At 32.8% G+C, this 18,311-nt stretch overlaps 1 protein-coding gene across 4 annotated transcripts in view; it reads right to left on the reverse strand.

Moving 5' to 3' along the window:
* dati (zinc finger protein datilografo) overlaps positions 1 to 18,311 on the reverse strand; it is a 30,534-nt gene that overhangs the window by 1,559 nt on the left and 10,664 nt on the right. For 3 of the 4 annotated variants that reach the window (XM_070645590.1, XM_070645589.1, XM_070645592.1), the window contains exons 3-7: positions 7,405 to 7,570; positions 6,762 to 6,782; positions 6,622 to 6,690; positions 3,604 to 3,788; positions 7 to 175 (exon numbers count right to left, since the gene is read on the reverse strand). In XM_070645590.1, the coding sequence (XP_070501691.1) occupies positions 7 to 175; positions 3,604 to 3,788; positions 6,622 to 6,690; positions 6,762 to 6,782; positions 7,405 to 7,570 (610 nt within the window). The remainder of the gene's footprint in view (positions 1 to 6; positions 176 to 3,603; positions 3,789 to 6,621; positions 6,691 to 6,761; positions 6,783 to 7,404; positions 7,571 to 18,311) is intronic. The other variant, XM_070645591.1, reaches the window with a different exon arrangement.

Here is an 18,311-nt window from a genome sequence, read left to right on the forward strand (position 1 = left end):
ACTTACAAGGAGCAGGTGCAGGTGGCGTCGTTTCCTGTTTATGATGTGTCTTCATGTGCTCCATTAGTGCCTCACCGCCAAGGAATAATTTATGACATATTAAGCAGCTTGTGGCATTTGGACCTCCAATGAGGGCCGCGTGTTGCTGCAAAACTCCTAAATGTAATTGCAATTCCTGTGAACAAGAATGATACTAAAAAGTTGTAATCGTGATTGTAGATGGGGTTTTTGCACACAATAAAATAAAATTTGAAATTCTACAAAAAATTATAATAATCTAGTCTGAGATAAAGTTTGCAAATTCTGTACTAAGTGGTGTAATTTTAGAAGTTAAGTAGGTGTGAAAGGCATTAGATTAGTTATGGAAATAGATTTGAATCTAATTTAGATTTATAAACTTTGATTGTATGATATGCTGAGTAGTTCCGTTGCTGTTATTAACAGGCTTGATATTGGAAATTTATTTGGACATTTAGAGTCAAAAATTCGATTCTAACCTCAACATTATCGACTTTAACCTTAAAATATCGATCATAACCTTAAAATTGACAATTTTAACCTCAAAATGGCAATTCTAATCTCAAAATTGACAATTCTAACCTCAAAATTGACAATTCTAACCTCAAAGTTGACAATTCTGATCTCAAAATGGCAATTCTAATTTCAAAATTGACAATTCTAACCTCAAAATTGACAATTCTAACCTCAAAGTTGACAATTCTGATCTCAAAATGGCAATTCTAATCTCAAAATTGACAAGTCTAACCTCAAAATTGACAATTCTAACCTCAAAGTTGACAATTCTAATCTCAAAATGGCAATTCTAATCTCAAAATTGACAAGTCTAACCTCAAAGTTGACAAATTTAAACTCAAAATTGGCAAGTCTTACCTCAAAGTTAACAATTCTAACCTCAAAGTGGACAATTCTAACCTCAAGTGGACAAGTCTAACCTCAAAATTGACACTTCTAACCTTAAAATTGACAATTCTAACCTCAAAATTGACAATTTCAACCTCAAAATTGACAATTCTAACCTCAAAATTGACAATTCTAACCTCAAAATTGACAATTTCAACCTCAAAATTGACAATTCTAACCTCAAAGTTGCCAACTCTAACCCTAAAATTCCAGTCAGAACCTCAAAACTCTGATCCTAACCTCAAAATTCCAAATCAAACCCTAAAAACTTCAATCCCTAGCCACCACTCACAATCCACCCACACATTACCACATCCAACACACAATCATCATCGCCACCAAAAGCAAGAGAACGAGACGAATAAAAAAAAATGCAAATGAACCAATTGAAATGAGAATTTAATGAACGGTAATTTGCAGTTCTAATTGGCTGCGAAAAAAAAAATCCATTCGAAATGAGGAAAAAATTAGAGTAAAAAAAAGGCAGCAATAAATGACTTTCTGTTGCTGTTCTCATTTGAGAATTAAAACAATAGAATAGAAGCAAAAAATTATATGAAAAAAGTGAATTGAATGGAAATGAAGTGAGTTATGATAATGGTATTGAATTAAGAGTGAGGATTAATAAGATGATGATGGGCTGGGTGGTGGGGTGGTTCTGATGGGAAATTGTGGAGGTTAAGTAGGTGTAATCAGGACTTTAGGAGCCCGAACCCTTACGCATGTAGGCAGGGAGGCTCTACATTTGAGTCGAGTCAACTTTGGGTATGTATACACTGAGATTAGCCATTTAAGGATAAATAGTAAGCACATTATTGGATATTTTGTGAATTCTGGTCCTGGGTAGTCACCTTGGTCAACCTAGTAAGTCAAACTAGGTCTAAATTGAGCACAAATGTTACTCGCTGACTGTTACAGATGTGATTAATCTAAAGGATGTTGATTTAATCAATAAGTGTCAAAATTGACTTAAACTGCATGATTAAAAGGTTATTGATCAATTCAGAACCCTTGACCAATCGTATAGATTGCCTTAAACCCCCTTCCTAACTTAATCCTTCAAAAAAGTGCCAAATAAGTAACAAAATCGAAAAATTCCATCAATTTCTCCTCCAACCTCCAATTACCCCCACCAAACCCCCTCACAAATCCACCATAATTCCCCCTCAAATTCTCTAAAATAACTAAACTTCCACATGCGGTTCACGTTTGAGGGGAGAAAGTTAATTAATGAAAGGGCAATGGCAACGGCAACGGCAATTATCGTCGCTTTTGTCTCTTCCTCATAAATATCTACACCAGTTTTTATTTATCCTATGTAGATGCTGACGATTATTCGTGCAATTTTTTTTTCTGCTATTTTGCCACAGCAGATGTGAATTTTTTCAGTTAGGAAGGAACAAAAAGAAGTGAATGAAGAAAAAAAAGGAATTCATGTTTTACATGAAAACGCGTTTTATGGTCAGTTGTTGGAGATTAAAATTCCATTTGTGCTGTGCTGTTTATCATGAGAAATTTTTTTATACGTGGAGGTTTGCGGAAAATTGTAGCGTTGGAAGTGCTGTGATGTTTTGAAGGTGGTTGGGGGATGTTGCAACAAGTGGTTCGGAATTTTTTGAATTGATATTAAGGTGATATATTGACATTTATGTATGTGCAATTTTGGAAATTGATTGAAATATGGAGATTACTTTGAGTTTAGAAAGCTGATGCTAAAAAATCTAGTGCAACTTTAGTACAAGTCTAGCAAATCTAGCATAATTTTGAAGAAATTAAGGACAAATGTTCATAAATCTACAACAATTTCTCATAAATCTAGTATAATTTGTACAAAATCAAGTACAATTCTAAAGAATATTTAGTTCAATTTATAAGGATCTAGTACAAATCAAGTACAATTTGAAGCAAATCTAGTACAAATTTCCAATAAATCTAGTACAATTTGTTGCTAGTCTACTTCAATTTTTAGTAAATCTAGTACAATTTGTAAAAAAATCTAGCAAAAACTTGCAGAGAATCGACTATTTGGATTGGATCTTGTACAATTTGTTGAAAATCTAGTACAAATTGCTGAAAATATAGTACAATTTATAAAAAATCTTGTACAATTTAATAGTAAATCCAGTGAAATGAAAGATGAAGAAAATTTAGCACAATTCATCATAAATCTAGAACAATTTTTCAAAAATCTAGTACAATTTGTACAAAATCCAGTACAATTCTAAAGAATATTTAGTTCAATTTATAAGAATCTAGTACAAATCTTGTACAATTTGAAGCAAATTTAGTACAATTTCCCATAAATCCAGTACAATTTGTTGCTAATCTACTCCAATTATTAGTAAATCTAGTACAATTTGTCAACAATCTGACAAAAAATTGCAGAAAATCTCCCATTTGTAATGAATCGAGTACAATTTGTTGAAAATCTAGTACAAATTGCTAAAAAATCTAGTGCATTTTCCAATAAATCTAGTAGAATTTGTAGTGAATCCAGTGAAATTTAAATAAAATTTATCACAATTCACCACAAATCTAGTACATTGTCCAACAAATCTAGTACAATTTGCCATTAATCTAGTACAATTTGCCATTAATCTAGTACCATTTGCAATTAATCTAGTACAATTCCAAACTAATCAAACAAATATTCCCAAAAAAATAATCAAAACATCATCCTACCTTTGACGTATGTGTCCTCAAACTCGATTCCGTTGCAAATCCCTTTCCGCAGATGTTACAATGAAACGGACGATTTTTTGCACGTTCAACTTGCGCATCATGATTACGCAAATGCTGTTGCAAATTACTCAGTTGTATAAAGGCTCGGCCACAATCCGGTAGATGACATTTGTAGGGACGTTCGCCTGTAATTAGAGTGAGTAGCACACAAAAAAAACAGAAATTAGAATTAAATAAGAGGTGAATTGTTAATGATCATGTAACGTGAGATGTTGTTGATGAGAAGTTTGTGCACCTGGGAATATATTTTTTGTCATCATGTTCTTGCTAGCTTGAAGGAGACGAGGAAGTTTATGGTCGCACGACTCAACTCTTTTGGCTGTTATGGGAGATGACTGAGTGTGCTAATTGCAGTTAACGAGTTTTTTGGGGTAATTTTGTCGGGGTGGCCACTTTTTGAGGTTATGTTGATTCCAAAATGGACAATCTTGAGCTGTTATCTTAGATTTTACTAGATTTAGTCTCTTAAAGTTGGAATCTTAGAGGCATCACTGCTTTAGGCCCTCAAATCTTGCTTTAGATGACATCTAAGACTATTCATGCCTCACAACTGATTCCTATGTCCACCAATCCCCCTCACAAAACTGCGCCTTAATCCCCCCAACACTTCCACTACCTAAATGCATATCCTTAACTTTCAATTTTCTCATCTTTTTATTCTCATTAACAGTATAAAAATTCATGAATATCTTCCCCATCCTACCCATCATTTTTGTACTGCAGTCGCTTTTTAATTACTTTTTTTTCTCATCTTCTATTTTTAATAATCAGGACAACTCGTTGAGTGGATTTTGTTCTCTATCCCGTTGTTTGATAAAAATAAAGAGTTGTTCTCTTTTTTGTGCTGTTTTGAGGAGGTCCTTGTGGAAGGTTTGTGTCAGAATTTTGAAGGTTTGTATTGGAAGTGGTTTGAAGGGTTCATAAATAGGGGTACCAAGGTTCCAGAGGACGGGGTATGAAGGAGTTATACAAGGGATACATAGGACATATAAAGAAGGAGTAGGAAGGTTCAAATAGAAGGGGTATGAATGCATAATAGAAGGGGTACGAAGGTTTTATAAGTAGGGATACGAAGATTCTAAAAGAAGGGGTACGAAGGCTAAATAAAGAGGGGTATGGAGGTTCCAATAAAAGGGGTACGAAAGTTTTATTCAAAGGCTTCACAGGCTTTGTAAGAAGGGGTATGTAGGATGAAATAGGAGGGGTACGAAGGTTCCAAAAAGAGGTACTAAGGCTCTGGATGAACAGCTTCAAAGCTTCTATCTACCATGAATTTAAAATATCCACATAACCTCAAAATCCACATCCTCAATTTCTGACAAATTATCCCCACAGCATCTCCCCGCGAAATTGAATGACACGATATAGGTATAGAGATAGTGAAAAAAATCCGAATCACGGCCACATTTCTTCCCACTTAACCCTTTTTTATTGTTTTTTAAATGCTCGTTTAGCATGTTTGTGTTACATTTCAATTTAAAGGCAATTTTTTTCCATTTTCATCTCTTCTTTTTTTTTGTATGTGCGGCTGTCGCTTTTCATTTAAATCACGCGAGAAAAGGATTTTTTTGCTGTGCTGTGTGCTGTTGCAATGGAAATGAAATTGAAAGAGATGATGAAAATTGAATAAAGGAAGAGTGGATATGAAGAGAAAATATTGTGGCCGGAAAAGTTGGGGTTAAAAGGTTAAGAATCGTGGGAAAATTTGTGAATTTTCTGTGGAATTTTCCGGAAAATTTTTGAATTTTTGATCGAAAATTGGCAAATTTTTGTGCATTTTTTGATGAAATTTTGATGAATTTTCAAGCTTCACACCCTTAAATTTATCACATAACCAAAAGGTCACGTTTGCAGACATTCAGCCATTCAGCAATCCCCTTCCATCCTTATTCAATTTACTTCCATCGCGTCTTCCTCATGCCTTGTTAGTCAACAAGAAAATTTTATTTGCTGCAATTTTTTACACTTTTTTGCTATCCGAAATGAGGAACGAGACTGAGAGACAGGATAAGCAGGAATGAGACTAATGGCCACGTTAATTACTCATTTTCACAATTTTTCCTTTTTCTTTCACAAACAAATTGAAATTTTTTTTTCCTTCTTCTTGCAATTCAAAACTCTTCAAATGAAAACGAAATGAAAAAATGTGTAATTAAAAAAATGTTTTTTTTTATGCTTCTGATGAACGGGATGCGATGGCAATGGAGAAATGCTTCAAGAATTCTTAATTGATTTTTCTTTTTTGCCACTTTTTTTTTGTTTGTCTGGACTGAGATTTTTCGTGGTATTTTCCGAGGAGTAGAATTGGATTTTAATGTGACTAAATAGATTAGTTGACATTTTTGAGTCAAATGAGACTTTTAAGGATTAATTGAGTTTTTGAAGGTACGGTTAGGACTCGATAGCATCAATTGAGACTCAATAGCATCAATTGGAACTCTATGGCATCAATTGAGAATCATAAGGGTCGATTGAGACTCTTTAGGGTCGATTGAGACTCTTTAGGGTCGATTGAGACTCTTTAGGGTCGATTGAGACTCTTTAGGGTCGATTGAGACTCTTTAGGGTCGATTGAGACTCTTTAGGGTCGATTGAGACTCTTTAGGGTCGATTGAGACTCTTTAGGGTCGATTGAGACTCTTTAGGGTCGATTGAGACTCTTTAGGGTCGATTGAGACTCTTTAGGGTCGATTGAGACTCTTTAGGGTCGATTGAGACTCTTTAGGGTCGATTGAGACTCTTTAGGGTCGATTGAGACTCTTTAGGGTCGATTGAGACTCTTTAGGGTCGATTGAGACTCTTTAGGGTCGATTGAGACTCTTTAGGTACGACTAAGACTCAGTAGCATCAATAAAGACACTCTATGATCGATTGACATGCTTAATTCCCAATTACTGATGCACAAACTTACTGAAAATCAAGAAATCTTCAACTAATCTATCGATATCTCTAGCTCACCTGTATGTAGCCTTGTATGTTGCTGTACATGTGATAATTGTTTGAATCTTCGGTCACAATATGCTATAACAAAATTTTTAAAAAGCAAAAAACGTTGTAAGGAATGTTGACATGATGACGAACAATTTTTAAATACTTACTGCATTTGTATGGCTTTTCTCCTGGATAGATGAAATGAGACAGAGACAATAGAAAATAGGAATTGTTAATGAATGGTTCAATGGACAACTTTAAGAATAATAATTTGGGTTATTTGGGGGGTTGATATTCTACACCCTATCCCATATTCCGTACTCTCGATCCAACGCCCTATCCCATACCGTATCCCATACCCCATCTCATGGTTTATTCCATACCCTATTCCATACCCCATACCATACCATATATTTTATTTTATCCCATATCCTATCCTGCATCCTATCCTATATTCTATTCCAAATTCTATTTTATGCCTTATTCTACACTCTATCCTATACCCTATTTTATACTCTACACCATACTCTTTTAAATATCCTACTAATAAATTCCATACTAATTCCCATGCTATAACTGAAACTCTACCTAACCCACTATCTCATACTCTTTCCCATGCCCTAAACCACATCCTATCCCATATTCTTTCCAATAACCTACTTGATTGCTTATAACCTCCGCATACTCTGTATCCTTCTCATACACTGTACCCTATACCATACCCTGTGTTCTCTTCCACACCCCACCTCCACAAATTTCCCATTAAGCCCTTAAATCGGACATAAGTTAAGTCAAACATAACATCCTCACCTGTATGAACACGAATATGTTGAACAAGTTGGTGATTACTGCTAAAACTCTTGAGACACTGTTGACATTGATGTGGCTTTGATTCACTCGTACCTGTTGAACCGGCACCGCTTCTTTGTATGTCACGTGCATGTTGCATTTGCATTGCACTTTTGTGCATGAAAATCTAATGAAAAAGTTAAGGAAAAGATTTGTTTGATTAAAAAAAGGTTTTTGGGTGGAATTGAAAAAAAAAATGTCTTTGTGTAGATCTTCCAACTCAAAATTGATAAAAATTATTTTTAAATGCCAAACTTGATGTGCCAATTTATTTTGGCATTTTTATGTCCGATGAAATTTTGTTAATTTTTTGAATTATTTTGATTTATAAAATGCAATTTTTGACCGACCTGGTTCTGTAGAAGAAAATTCTGAAGTTTATCAGGATAAGGTTAATGCAACGGAGAATAACAAGAGAATTTTTTTAATATTTGAGTTTTTTTTAAGGTTTTTTGAATTTGTCAATCAGAAATTAAGGGGGAGGTAAATTGGGGATATACAATTGATTTATGAGCTCTTTAATGTGTTAATTTAGTTAAATTTTAGGTTATGTATAGTTAATTAATGCTTAATAAAGCTGATTTAAAAATATTATGTCAATATGGATGTCGTAAGTGAGTTGATCTGAGTTGATTTAGTGATAATTGTCATTTTCTAACATCTAAGCTCTTGTATGTGATATAGTCAACTTCCATGTGGATATGGGATTTGCTTTAAAGCCATGTTAGCCATTAATGAACCATATATGATCCTTATGAAACATATTTGACCGTAATGAACGATATTTAGCTTCTATAGATTATATTTGACCTTAAATAACCACTAGTCACCTAGTAGGACTTAATTTGACCTTCATGGATTATTTTTGGTATTTTAATTCTTCATGAATCAAGCGACAATGCTTCTTGACCTCTTAAAACTGATTTAAGCGCAATTCATGATTGAATTTGAACTTGACAGACCATTGATGATCCCTAAAGATCTAATTTCAATTTTATTGACCATTCTTAACATTTACAGACCATCTGTGATATTCAGAGCTTCAAATCGACTCTTTGATTTTATATGAAGTCAAGTGCATCCAAAATCTGAGTCGACTTCAACCTCTGGTGATATTTATAAACAATTTATCCCAGCTATGCCTTCAGTAAACAACATAAATTTCAACTTATTCCTCCCAACTATAATTTTAATTTTTCTGTTATTTTTAAAACTGAGGAAAATTTTTTATTAGTCATAATAAATTTGAAATAAAAAAAAAGACAAAAAAGTCACAATGATGATAATTTATAAGTGAGAGCAAATAAAGAAAAGTGAAAATTCTATTTTTTTTATTCTCACTTAAGTGACGCATTAGTGTCTTGCTAACGAATGAGGAAGATGAGAAAAATTTATTAATTTTTTGTGTATAGAATGTTGCAGATTTTATGAGGAGGTTGTGGTGAATTTTTGGAGATTAGGTCGAAATATGACAGCAATTAGTGATATAGTCAGCTTTATGAGTCGTCCAAGGGAGGTCATGCATCGCATTTGAAAATTTTGATTGAAATCATGGCAAGTTCTACAAAATTTCAATTTTATAGTCAGCCAGAAAATCACAAATCGGTTAATTGATCCAAAATTCAGCACCAGACTTGCGTGATTCAAGCAAAGGACCGGATTTAAACCGAATCAGTCACCAAGTCAGAGTCACGTCGATTTGGGGTCAATTGTTTGATCGATTAACAGATTTGTGGCATTTGGGTATACCTTTGGTCCATGTCTTCTTAATTTTAACGTTTGACTTAGAACTAGCCACAATCTTGTCATTAAGCTCTAAACCTGCTAAAGACCTCAAAATTCCATTCAAAAATTCCAAAATTTCCTCTTCATCATCAACCATCCTCTCCATTAATCCCCATCAAAGCCCTATACCACTCAAGTACGCATCGTAACTCATAAAAAAAATTGTTCCACATCACGCGAATTTTTCTCCCACAAACAAAATTTCTCATCTCATTCTCATCAAATTTATTTTGTAATTTTTTTTCACACAACTGCCGCCAAAAAAAATGTTTTTTTTATTTGTTTTTCGAGTTCCTAACCTACGACAAGACGAAAAAAGTGCGGAAATTTTTTTTGAACTGAAGAAGAAAATTGAAAAAAAAAATTCACACATGTGAGATGAAAATGATGACGAAAATGGGGAGAAAAAAATGATGCCTTTTGCTTCCGCACAGTTCAATGTTTTGTGGTACAAAAAAAATATTGTAATTTTGCATGTGATGAACTTGTGTGGGACAGAAATAGTGAAATGGAATAATTTATTTTGATACCGAAAGGCATATGAAGGGAAAATGTCGAGGAAATGGTGTCCTTAGGATGGTGGGGATCTAGAGTTTGGGTGGATTTGGATGAATTGTAATGAACCAGAGTCACCGACTTTTGAACAGAGTTAAGAATTGACTGCTGCAAGTCATGTGATAATCAGGAAGATTAGGGATAGATTTCTAGACTTTTGAAGGAATTGGTTGGAAATTGTGAATGTTATAAGACCTTAAATGCGACTTTCGGAAGAATTTTGAACTTATTAAGAGATTTAAAGAGATCTTGGGGGTATTTGACGATATTCTTGAATATTTTATGAGTATATACGTGAAATTAGGGGATATTGACTGATAATTGGGGATATTGAGTGATATTATGGGATATTGAGTGATATTAGAGGATATCAAGCGATATCAATTGATATTAGTGAATATTGATGGATATTCATGCATATTAAGGAAGATCATGAGATACTAAAACCCAAAATTTGCTAAACTTTGACAAAAAAGACCCAAAATCTTCCCAATTCCCATCAAATATTGCCCTAGGTCGTCATCCAACCACACAATCATTTTCTTTAAATTTTCCTCATGTTTTCCCTCAAAATTTATTGCAACTTTCGCTACATGCGACTCAATAATTCACATAATATGTGTTAAGTGATGAATAAAAAAAAAAGTAATCGAATCAACTAACGAGTTGCAAAATATTTTTCAACTGTAAATTCTGCTTCTTTTTGTGTTGACGGAATTTTTTTTTTCATATGAATGAACAATTTTATTAAAGATAATAAAAAAAAAAAGATTTTTTTTTTGCTCAAAACTCATTGATTTAATTAACTTTTAAATACAGTAAATTATTGAATCAATTTCCTCATATTTGAATTAATCAGCATAAAAGAATGGATTTTTTTTTGTAGTTAATAAAAAAGAGGTTTAAAGACAAGAAGGAACGAGAAAAACCGGATTTTTAAGGTATAACCGCTTCAAGGGATATGTTATGTGAACAATTTTGAGAATTTGGATATTTTTGAGTCATTTGAGGTGGAAAATTAGTGCGAATTGTTTTATAAAATGTCATTAAAATTAAATGACCGGTTGATTGGTAACCTTGAAGGTTTGAAGAAGCCGGAGAGCTTGAAGTCGATTCAAATTTCATATAAAGTCAAGTCGACTCAAGTTAAGTTTATGATACAAAATCTTTGTCGAGTTCAAGCTCTTGTAAGTCGGATTCTTAATGTGACCAAATATCAAGTGTATTGCTTCAATTGGTATCCCCAGATACTGTTAAATGCAACCACGGGTGTCCGAACTATTTGCCTGGATGATTAATCCTAAAAAGCAAAGAGGATGCTCTCACAGGCTTGTTCTCCTTAAAAATACTTGTTATGCATGATTGCGAGCATTGCTAACCTTGCGAATCCAAAAAATCTTGATTGTTTGAATTATATTCTCAAAAATTCTTAACAAACTGAAAATCCATAAAAAGGAGAAATTGGAGAAGGTTGGACCCAAAATACCCCTTTATTCCCCAGAGTGGACAAAAATACGATATAACTAGTTGTATGACAAGTTAATGCCCAGTTATTGACCAGTTATAAAGTATATATGTCCACTTGAGCTTGCCATGGATCTGTTGATATTATTTTTTTTTATATCTCATAAATCCATCAAATCTAACTAAAAATTGACAATACTTATACATTTTTAAATTTTTTTACATTCTGAGAAAACCGCGCTAATTAAAATAAAGAATTTTTATCCTCCACACTTTCTTTACCTCCGTAATAATTCTTTGCAGCTCCGTGACGAGATTGTCTTTAGACAACGCACAATTCAGGATAAAATTAGAATTTAATTTTCACAAAAGTTTTTTTTTTTGTGTCAAGATTTAAAAATAAAAAAAAAGAAAAAAATGTTCAGCGTCACTTTTTTTTTCTTAGTTTATTTTTCTCATTTACTTTTGTAAACAATTAGCAGATTAAAGAGTCGCTGAGAATATTTTTTTTACACTGCTTTTTTTTTGCTCATTATTTTTCAGTCACTGCAATTTGCTTCTCACTTTATTTTTTTATGAGACTTGAATTCATTTCAAGGGTGAATTTTTTTTTCTTTTCCTTTTTCTTTTTATTTATAAACAAAAAAAAAATAAAGAATTAATCTTGAATAAATTTTTGTTGAAGGGGTTCATCAGTCCTCAATTTCCTTGACTTGGTCTTTAACATTCATCCTTTATTCTTTTAAATTGTTAGCAACTGTTGTGACTTTTTTTTAATTTTTTTGTTGTTTTGATTCCAATTTTTTTGTAGTTTGTTCCGTTAATTCTGGGACACAAAACCATAATTGATACGGTTACTTCCTTTGAATTTATAAAGAATTTTTTATATGTGTTTTAAGATAATTTGGTATTTTGATATGAGAGATTATTTATAAGAATAGGGGGTTTAAGAGAGGGTTTTGGTATTGTCAGGTAAGACATGTGCTCAGAAATTTGATTTATATTGAAATGATTTGAATTTTAATATGTTGAAAATTTGATTTGTCAATTTAACTTGAAGCTGAGGTGTTGATTTAAATGTGAGTTGTTGGTATTGAGTTTGACTTTAGTATGAAATACGATAAGAGGCTTTATATTCACATATTGGTATAGATTTCCATACTTTTTCATCTAAATCCTCAAAATTCCTTCACAAAACCATTAAATATTGACTTTATTTTGAATTATTGTCTTAAACTAAAGTCTCTGATTTAACAATTAAGCTTCAATCTTTGTCATTATTCTGAATTCAAGTCACAGCCTTAAAATTTAGACTAAATCTCAATCATTGCTTCAAATTCAAGTCATTGCCTTAAATTTTAATTTGAATCTTTATCATTGCTTCAAAATTAACTTTGGTTTACTAGTAAGTCTCTGCTTCATATTTAAGTAAGTACTCTGAATTATTTGTAATAATCTAATTTACTGCTTCAACTTCAAGTCAATGCGTTGAAATAGAGCTTTGATATGAGTCGTCACTTAGAATTCGAGTTGCCAAATTGAAATCGTCACTTCAATCTACATCATCGCTTTAAATTTGAGCCTTCAAAAGAAGTCACTGCCTTAAATTTGACTCCAAAAATCCATCTCTCTTTCAACAATTGCCAACAACTTAAAAACTAACATTTTAATGCAAGAAACTTCTCTTTAGCAATTCACATACTAAATTATTTACAGGAATTGAAGCTTCCTTCAACAAAAATTTCAATTTTAATTTTTCACAATTTTATTTGACAACAAAAAACTTTTTATTATTTTCTCGACATATTCCTCTGTTATTGCACTTCTTTGCCCTCCTATCGCGAGAACTAGAACTTTTCTACTAAAAAACTTTTTTTTTACACACAAAAAAATTCGCTTTCAGTTTTATTTTATTTTTTTTTATTCTCGCGATGCGACACAGCGTGCAAATGTACATAAATTGCATTTACGAGGAACAATCTAAGAAGAAAAAAAGTACACAAAAAAAATAATATTGTGTGAAAAAAGTAAAGTGTGAGAGGGAAGAGAGGAGCACAGCACATGAACAGGCTGAATAAGGAGGTGGAAGAAGAAAACTTGCAACATCTCACAAGTGACTGAGAGGCACATATGATGTGATGCAAAAGATGCACTGAAATGAAACGTGCGAGATTTTTTTTTCTTCAATTTTGTTGTTGTTGTAGCTGAATTATTAGATTAGAATGAGAATTGAGTTGTAATTAGATTGGCACTTTGGGGCGATGATTTGATTTTGAGTTAATGCTTTGAAGTCGTCACTTTAAAGCTTGAATTTGAGCTCAGCTTCTGACTAAGTCGTCACTTTTGAAGCTCAACTTCAGACTAAGTCGTCACTTTTGAAGCTCAGCTTCTGACTAAGTCGTCACTTTTGAAGCTCAGCTTCTGACTAAGTCGTCACTTTTGAAGCTCAGCTTCTGACTAAGTCGTCACTTTTGAAGCTCAGCTTCTGACTAAGTCGTCACTTTTGAAGCTCAGCTTCTGACTAAGTCGTCACTTTTGAAGCTCAGCTTCTGACTAAGTCGTCACTTTTGAAGTTTACTTTCTGACTAAGTCGTCACTTTTGAAGCTCAGATTCTGTGAAAGTCGAGATGTTGAAGCTACGCTTCTGATTAAGGCATGACTTTTCATTAAATCCCAAAATATGCGCTTTAAACCCTCACAACCTTGAAAATTTTCCAACTTTTCCATCTCAATCAACAAATTTTCCTCACGAAATCGCCAAAGAAAATGTTTTTCTTTTCTCAAACTTTTTCCTCTCATTTCATTGCACTTTTTTACATCATTTTCATCTCAGTTTACAATTTTTTCGCGTTAATTCGTGTCGCATAAAATTAAACTTTGTACAATGACCTTGTGTTATGTTTTTGAACCCGGCATTTGTGCCTTCATTTTTTTCTTTCCTTTCTTCATCATCATCATTAAGACGAAAAAGTGAGAGAATTCTTTTTTTTTCGCACATTCGTTCAAGTGCGATCACTTTCAGATGTGCAAGAAGAAGTGAGTGTGAAAAAAAAATAAGTCTGTTGTGTGGATGCTCATTCTTGTTTATGAAGCAAAAAAGAACAAAAATTGCGAGAAAAATCTTTTATTTTGTTGCGTGAAAGAAGAAAAATTGTGTAAAAAAAAGTGCAATGAAATGAGACAAGGGAATTAAGAATTATGAGGAAAAGGTGAACAGATTGTGTAAATATAGAAAAGAATTGTGACAATTATTTGGGCTTGTTTGATGACCTGTGGGGATGGAGACATGTTGTCATGATCAGGGGTGCATCCAGAGAGTGGATTTTGGAGTCAACCTAACAATCCCCTCATTTGGACAAAATTCTTCAATTTCTTAAGGTCTTTTCAGCTAAAAGTCCCTAAACAACCCATAGAGGTATCTAAAGATACAGACTATGACGTCTAAGTAAAGACTATGACGTTGCAGTGTCCACTATGACGTCATGGTACCCATTATGGTATCACAATGCCAACTATGACCCCACGATACCCACTATGACACCACAATATCTAAAATGATGTCACAGTATCTACTTTAAGATTTACAGTTCCCACAGTGAAGTCACAGTACTCACTATGACTTTACGGTATCGACTTTGATGCCACAATACCCAATATATTGTCAAGAAATCCATTATGTTATCACAGTAGTCACCATGATGTCACAGTACCAAGTATGACGTCTCGGTAACCATTTTGATGTCACAGTACCCATTATGTCATTGCTGTATGCACTATGACATTATTATACCCACTATGACGTCAAGACACTTACTTTCACGGTACTAACTATGGCATCAAAGTACCTACTATTACTTCACAAAATACTTTCTAGCGTCACGGTACACATTGTGACTTCATTTTAGCCATTATGTAAAGTGGATCCATTACGAATTTTCCAAGCTTTATTGTCATTTTAAAGTTTGGTGCTGGATATTGACCATAAATTATGCAACCTAGAAATGCCCTTAGCAACATCATTGTACCTCTCGGGTATAGAACACTCACAACTCCTTCATAACCTACAAATCCAACCCATAAATCATAATTCTTCCTCAACATTTGACTCAAAAAATATTTCACATCGATTTTTTTTGTTCCTTCAATTTTTTCCACAGTCACCCCCGCTGCTCTTCTTCCATATATTTTTTCTATTATTAAATTTCCATAAATTTTCCGCATGAATTTATTTCGTCCTTAAAACTCATAAAGTGCATTGGAAAAAGAATTTAAGACAGTCTCAAGTAGAATTTTTTTAGTATTTCAAAAAGTTTTTTTGAGCCGTCGGAATTAGAAAAAAAAGTCTGACGCGACTATGGGAAATAACAATTGTTTTTGGGATGGAAATAAAGTTTAAGATTGAGTGTTGATGCTCTCATTTTTGGGGGTTATTTGGTCTTTAATTAGGAATTAATTAATGTATTGTGGAAATAGAAAGAATCTTTTGGGGTTTAATTGAACCATATTTGAAATTATTGAAAGACTCAAGAATGAGACTCACGGTATAGACATGAGTTATCCGATAAGGGTCCGGTATGGTGTCATATTGAGGCTGGATTCAAGTGTGAATCAGAGTTTCTAAAAGTCTTAGTTTCGATGAGATTTTGGGATCGAAAACGAGATCAAAACTAAGACTTAGACCAGGAACAAGATCAAAAACAAGACCAAGACTGAGACCGAGACCAACACCAGGATCGAGGTCTATACCGTAACTAAAACTGAAACCGGGACTGAGACTGACACCGAGACTCCAAGGGAATTCTTAGAAGTATGGATCTTTAGATTTGTCGAGACTGAGAAGTGTTGCTGTCGTCAACGAGATTTCTTAGTGTAAATTCAACTCTATGCTTGAATTACTTCAGGCTTAGGCTGACCTGAATTCGGAATATTGACTGTATGATGACTCTATCTGACTCTATGGCGTATGCTGATAATAGAAGCAATATAGCTCATGAAACTGGTCGATAGTCAACAACAGACACAGTTTCATGCACTATTTAAGATAGACTATAGGCCATAATTGATCTGGATGGACGACAATCTATAATACAGATACAATCCATAGAACTCCTCACTAGAACTACAAATTTCACTCTAATTTAGTTCAATCCAGAGTTCAATTATCCCAACTTAAGTCAACAAAATCTCAATTAAAGCCTCATTCTAACATCAACTCTTCCTTCAACATTCCTCATTTCATCATCAACAGCTGTGATTTTTCGACATTTTTTTCTCCCCCAATTCCTTACTTTTTTCCTCAAAAAAACTTTTTTTTTTTTCAAAAAAAGCACAAGAACAGAGAAATAATTTTGAAGGTTAAGTTTTATGTCTGAAGCAGAGAAAATTTTCATTTTCATCATCATCGTCTGTTGATTCTGTTGTTTGTACATTAAAGTTTGATATATATACTGTTATGTGTGCATATATATATACACACATAATTATCATTCATTTGGGTAAATTGTGTGCGAAATTGAGACAAGTGAGACACGATTTGATGATGATGATGATGACATGTGGATGTCAATGAGATTTGAGGATGGTGACATTTTAGTGGGGTTTAAAGGAGGATTTTGACAGTTATTTGAATTGTTGAGTTGTAATTGTCTAAATAGGAGAAATCGGATAATTGGTGGAAAATCTGTTCTCAAGTCAAAGTGACTCTGACTTGCTGCTGGATTCGATTTCAATCTGGCATGACTGTTTTAGTTAAGTTAGGAACAGAAAACTGTTCAACCGTTTTATTATCTCCTTACGATTCACAGTGGATGAATAGGAACCAGAATTAGAAGTTGAATTGGATTTTGTATGGAAAAGTCGACTTTACTCGACTCGAATTGATACAAAATCCAAGTCGACTTCAAATTTTGATAGACAAACAGATCGCTTTTAGGTACCGTAATGGACTTTATGTACCAAGAAAGCATATTCTGTGCGTGTTAGAGATCATCATAATGCAATAGTCATGCCGGTCTGATGCGTGATTTTGAATCGATTAACTGACTTGTGTTTATTAAGGATTCCCAAAGTCTCGGAAAATTTTCGAGGCAGAAACCAAGACTAAGACTAGTGACCAGAATAGTGCAGATCAAATAAGTAATTAGATATTGAGACAACAGTCAAAGACTTTAAAAATTGTCTCAAAAGTTAGCAAATCTTGTGAACAATTTAAGTTGATTCAAGTAGATTTATTTCAAATATGAGGAATTATTTCATCTAATTAAAGTATTGAAAATTGCAAATTAAACCATTTCACTTACCTTTGATTCAACATAACATTGGATTTATAATTTTTTAAGGTTATATTCTATGAGTTTTGAGTTTTGAGTTTTAATTTTAATTGATATTGAAAAGTCATATAAAAATTTAGTTTTAAACAAAGGTCAGACACTCCAAAAGTTCATTAAGTACAGTATTGTATCTCTTGTACATTGGAATATCTGATTCTTAGTTTTAAAAATATCTGAAACATAAAATTTTAAATAAATAAAAAATCATAAGTTAAATTGCTTTTTAAGTAAATAAAAGAATATAATAATTTTGTTTAAAAATAATAATAATTTTTATTTAAAATTAAATAAATCATATCATATAAAATAACATAAAATAAAAGATTTGAAATTCAAAATAAAATTTAAAAATAACTTAGAATTTTTGTAAGTGCTGAATTCATAAATATCACAATTTATCACGATTTTTAAGAAGCCTTTTCAGAACTAATAGTTTTGTGGCAACTTATAGCAATATTATATCTTGGATGAACAATTGTCAGTTCCCAAAAACAACATGATCGGCAATTCTATTGACTTTTCTATACTTTTGTAAATTGAGATTTAATAAAACTTGATTTCAATAAATTGAAATTTAAAACTGTCGAAAAATGTTGAATAAAATTCATTGAACTTTAAATTGATTTAAACACAGTATTGTCCTTAATATGAACTAATTAAAATTGTTAGCCAGGAAATGAACCAGCTTATGTCATCATCTAAATGAAGTGAATAGGGATACATTGATCTGTATGC

Source organism: Chironomus tepperi, unplaced genomic scaffold (assembly GCF_022539635.2).
Source record: "Chironomus tepperi strain 1889 unplaced genomic scaffold, CSIRO-AGI_Ctep_v1 contig_354, whole genome shotgun sequence".
NCBI lineage: Eukaryota > Metazoa > Arthropoda > Insecta > Diptera > Chironomidae > Chironomus > Chironomus tepperi.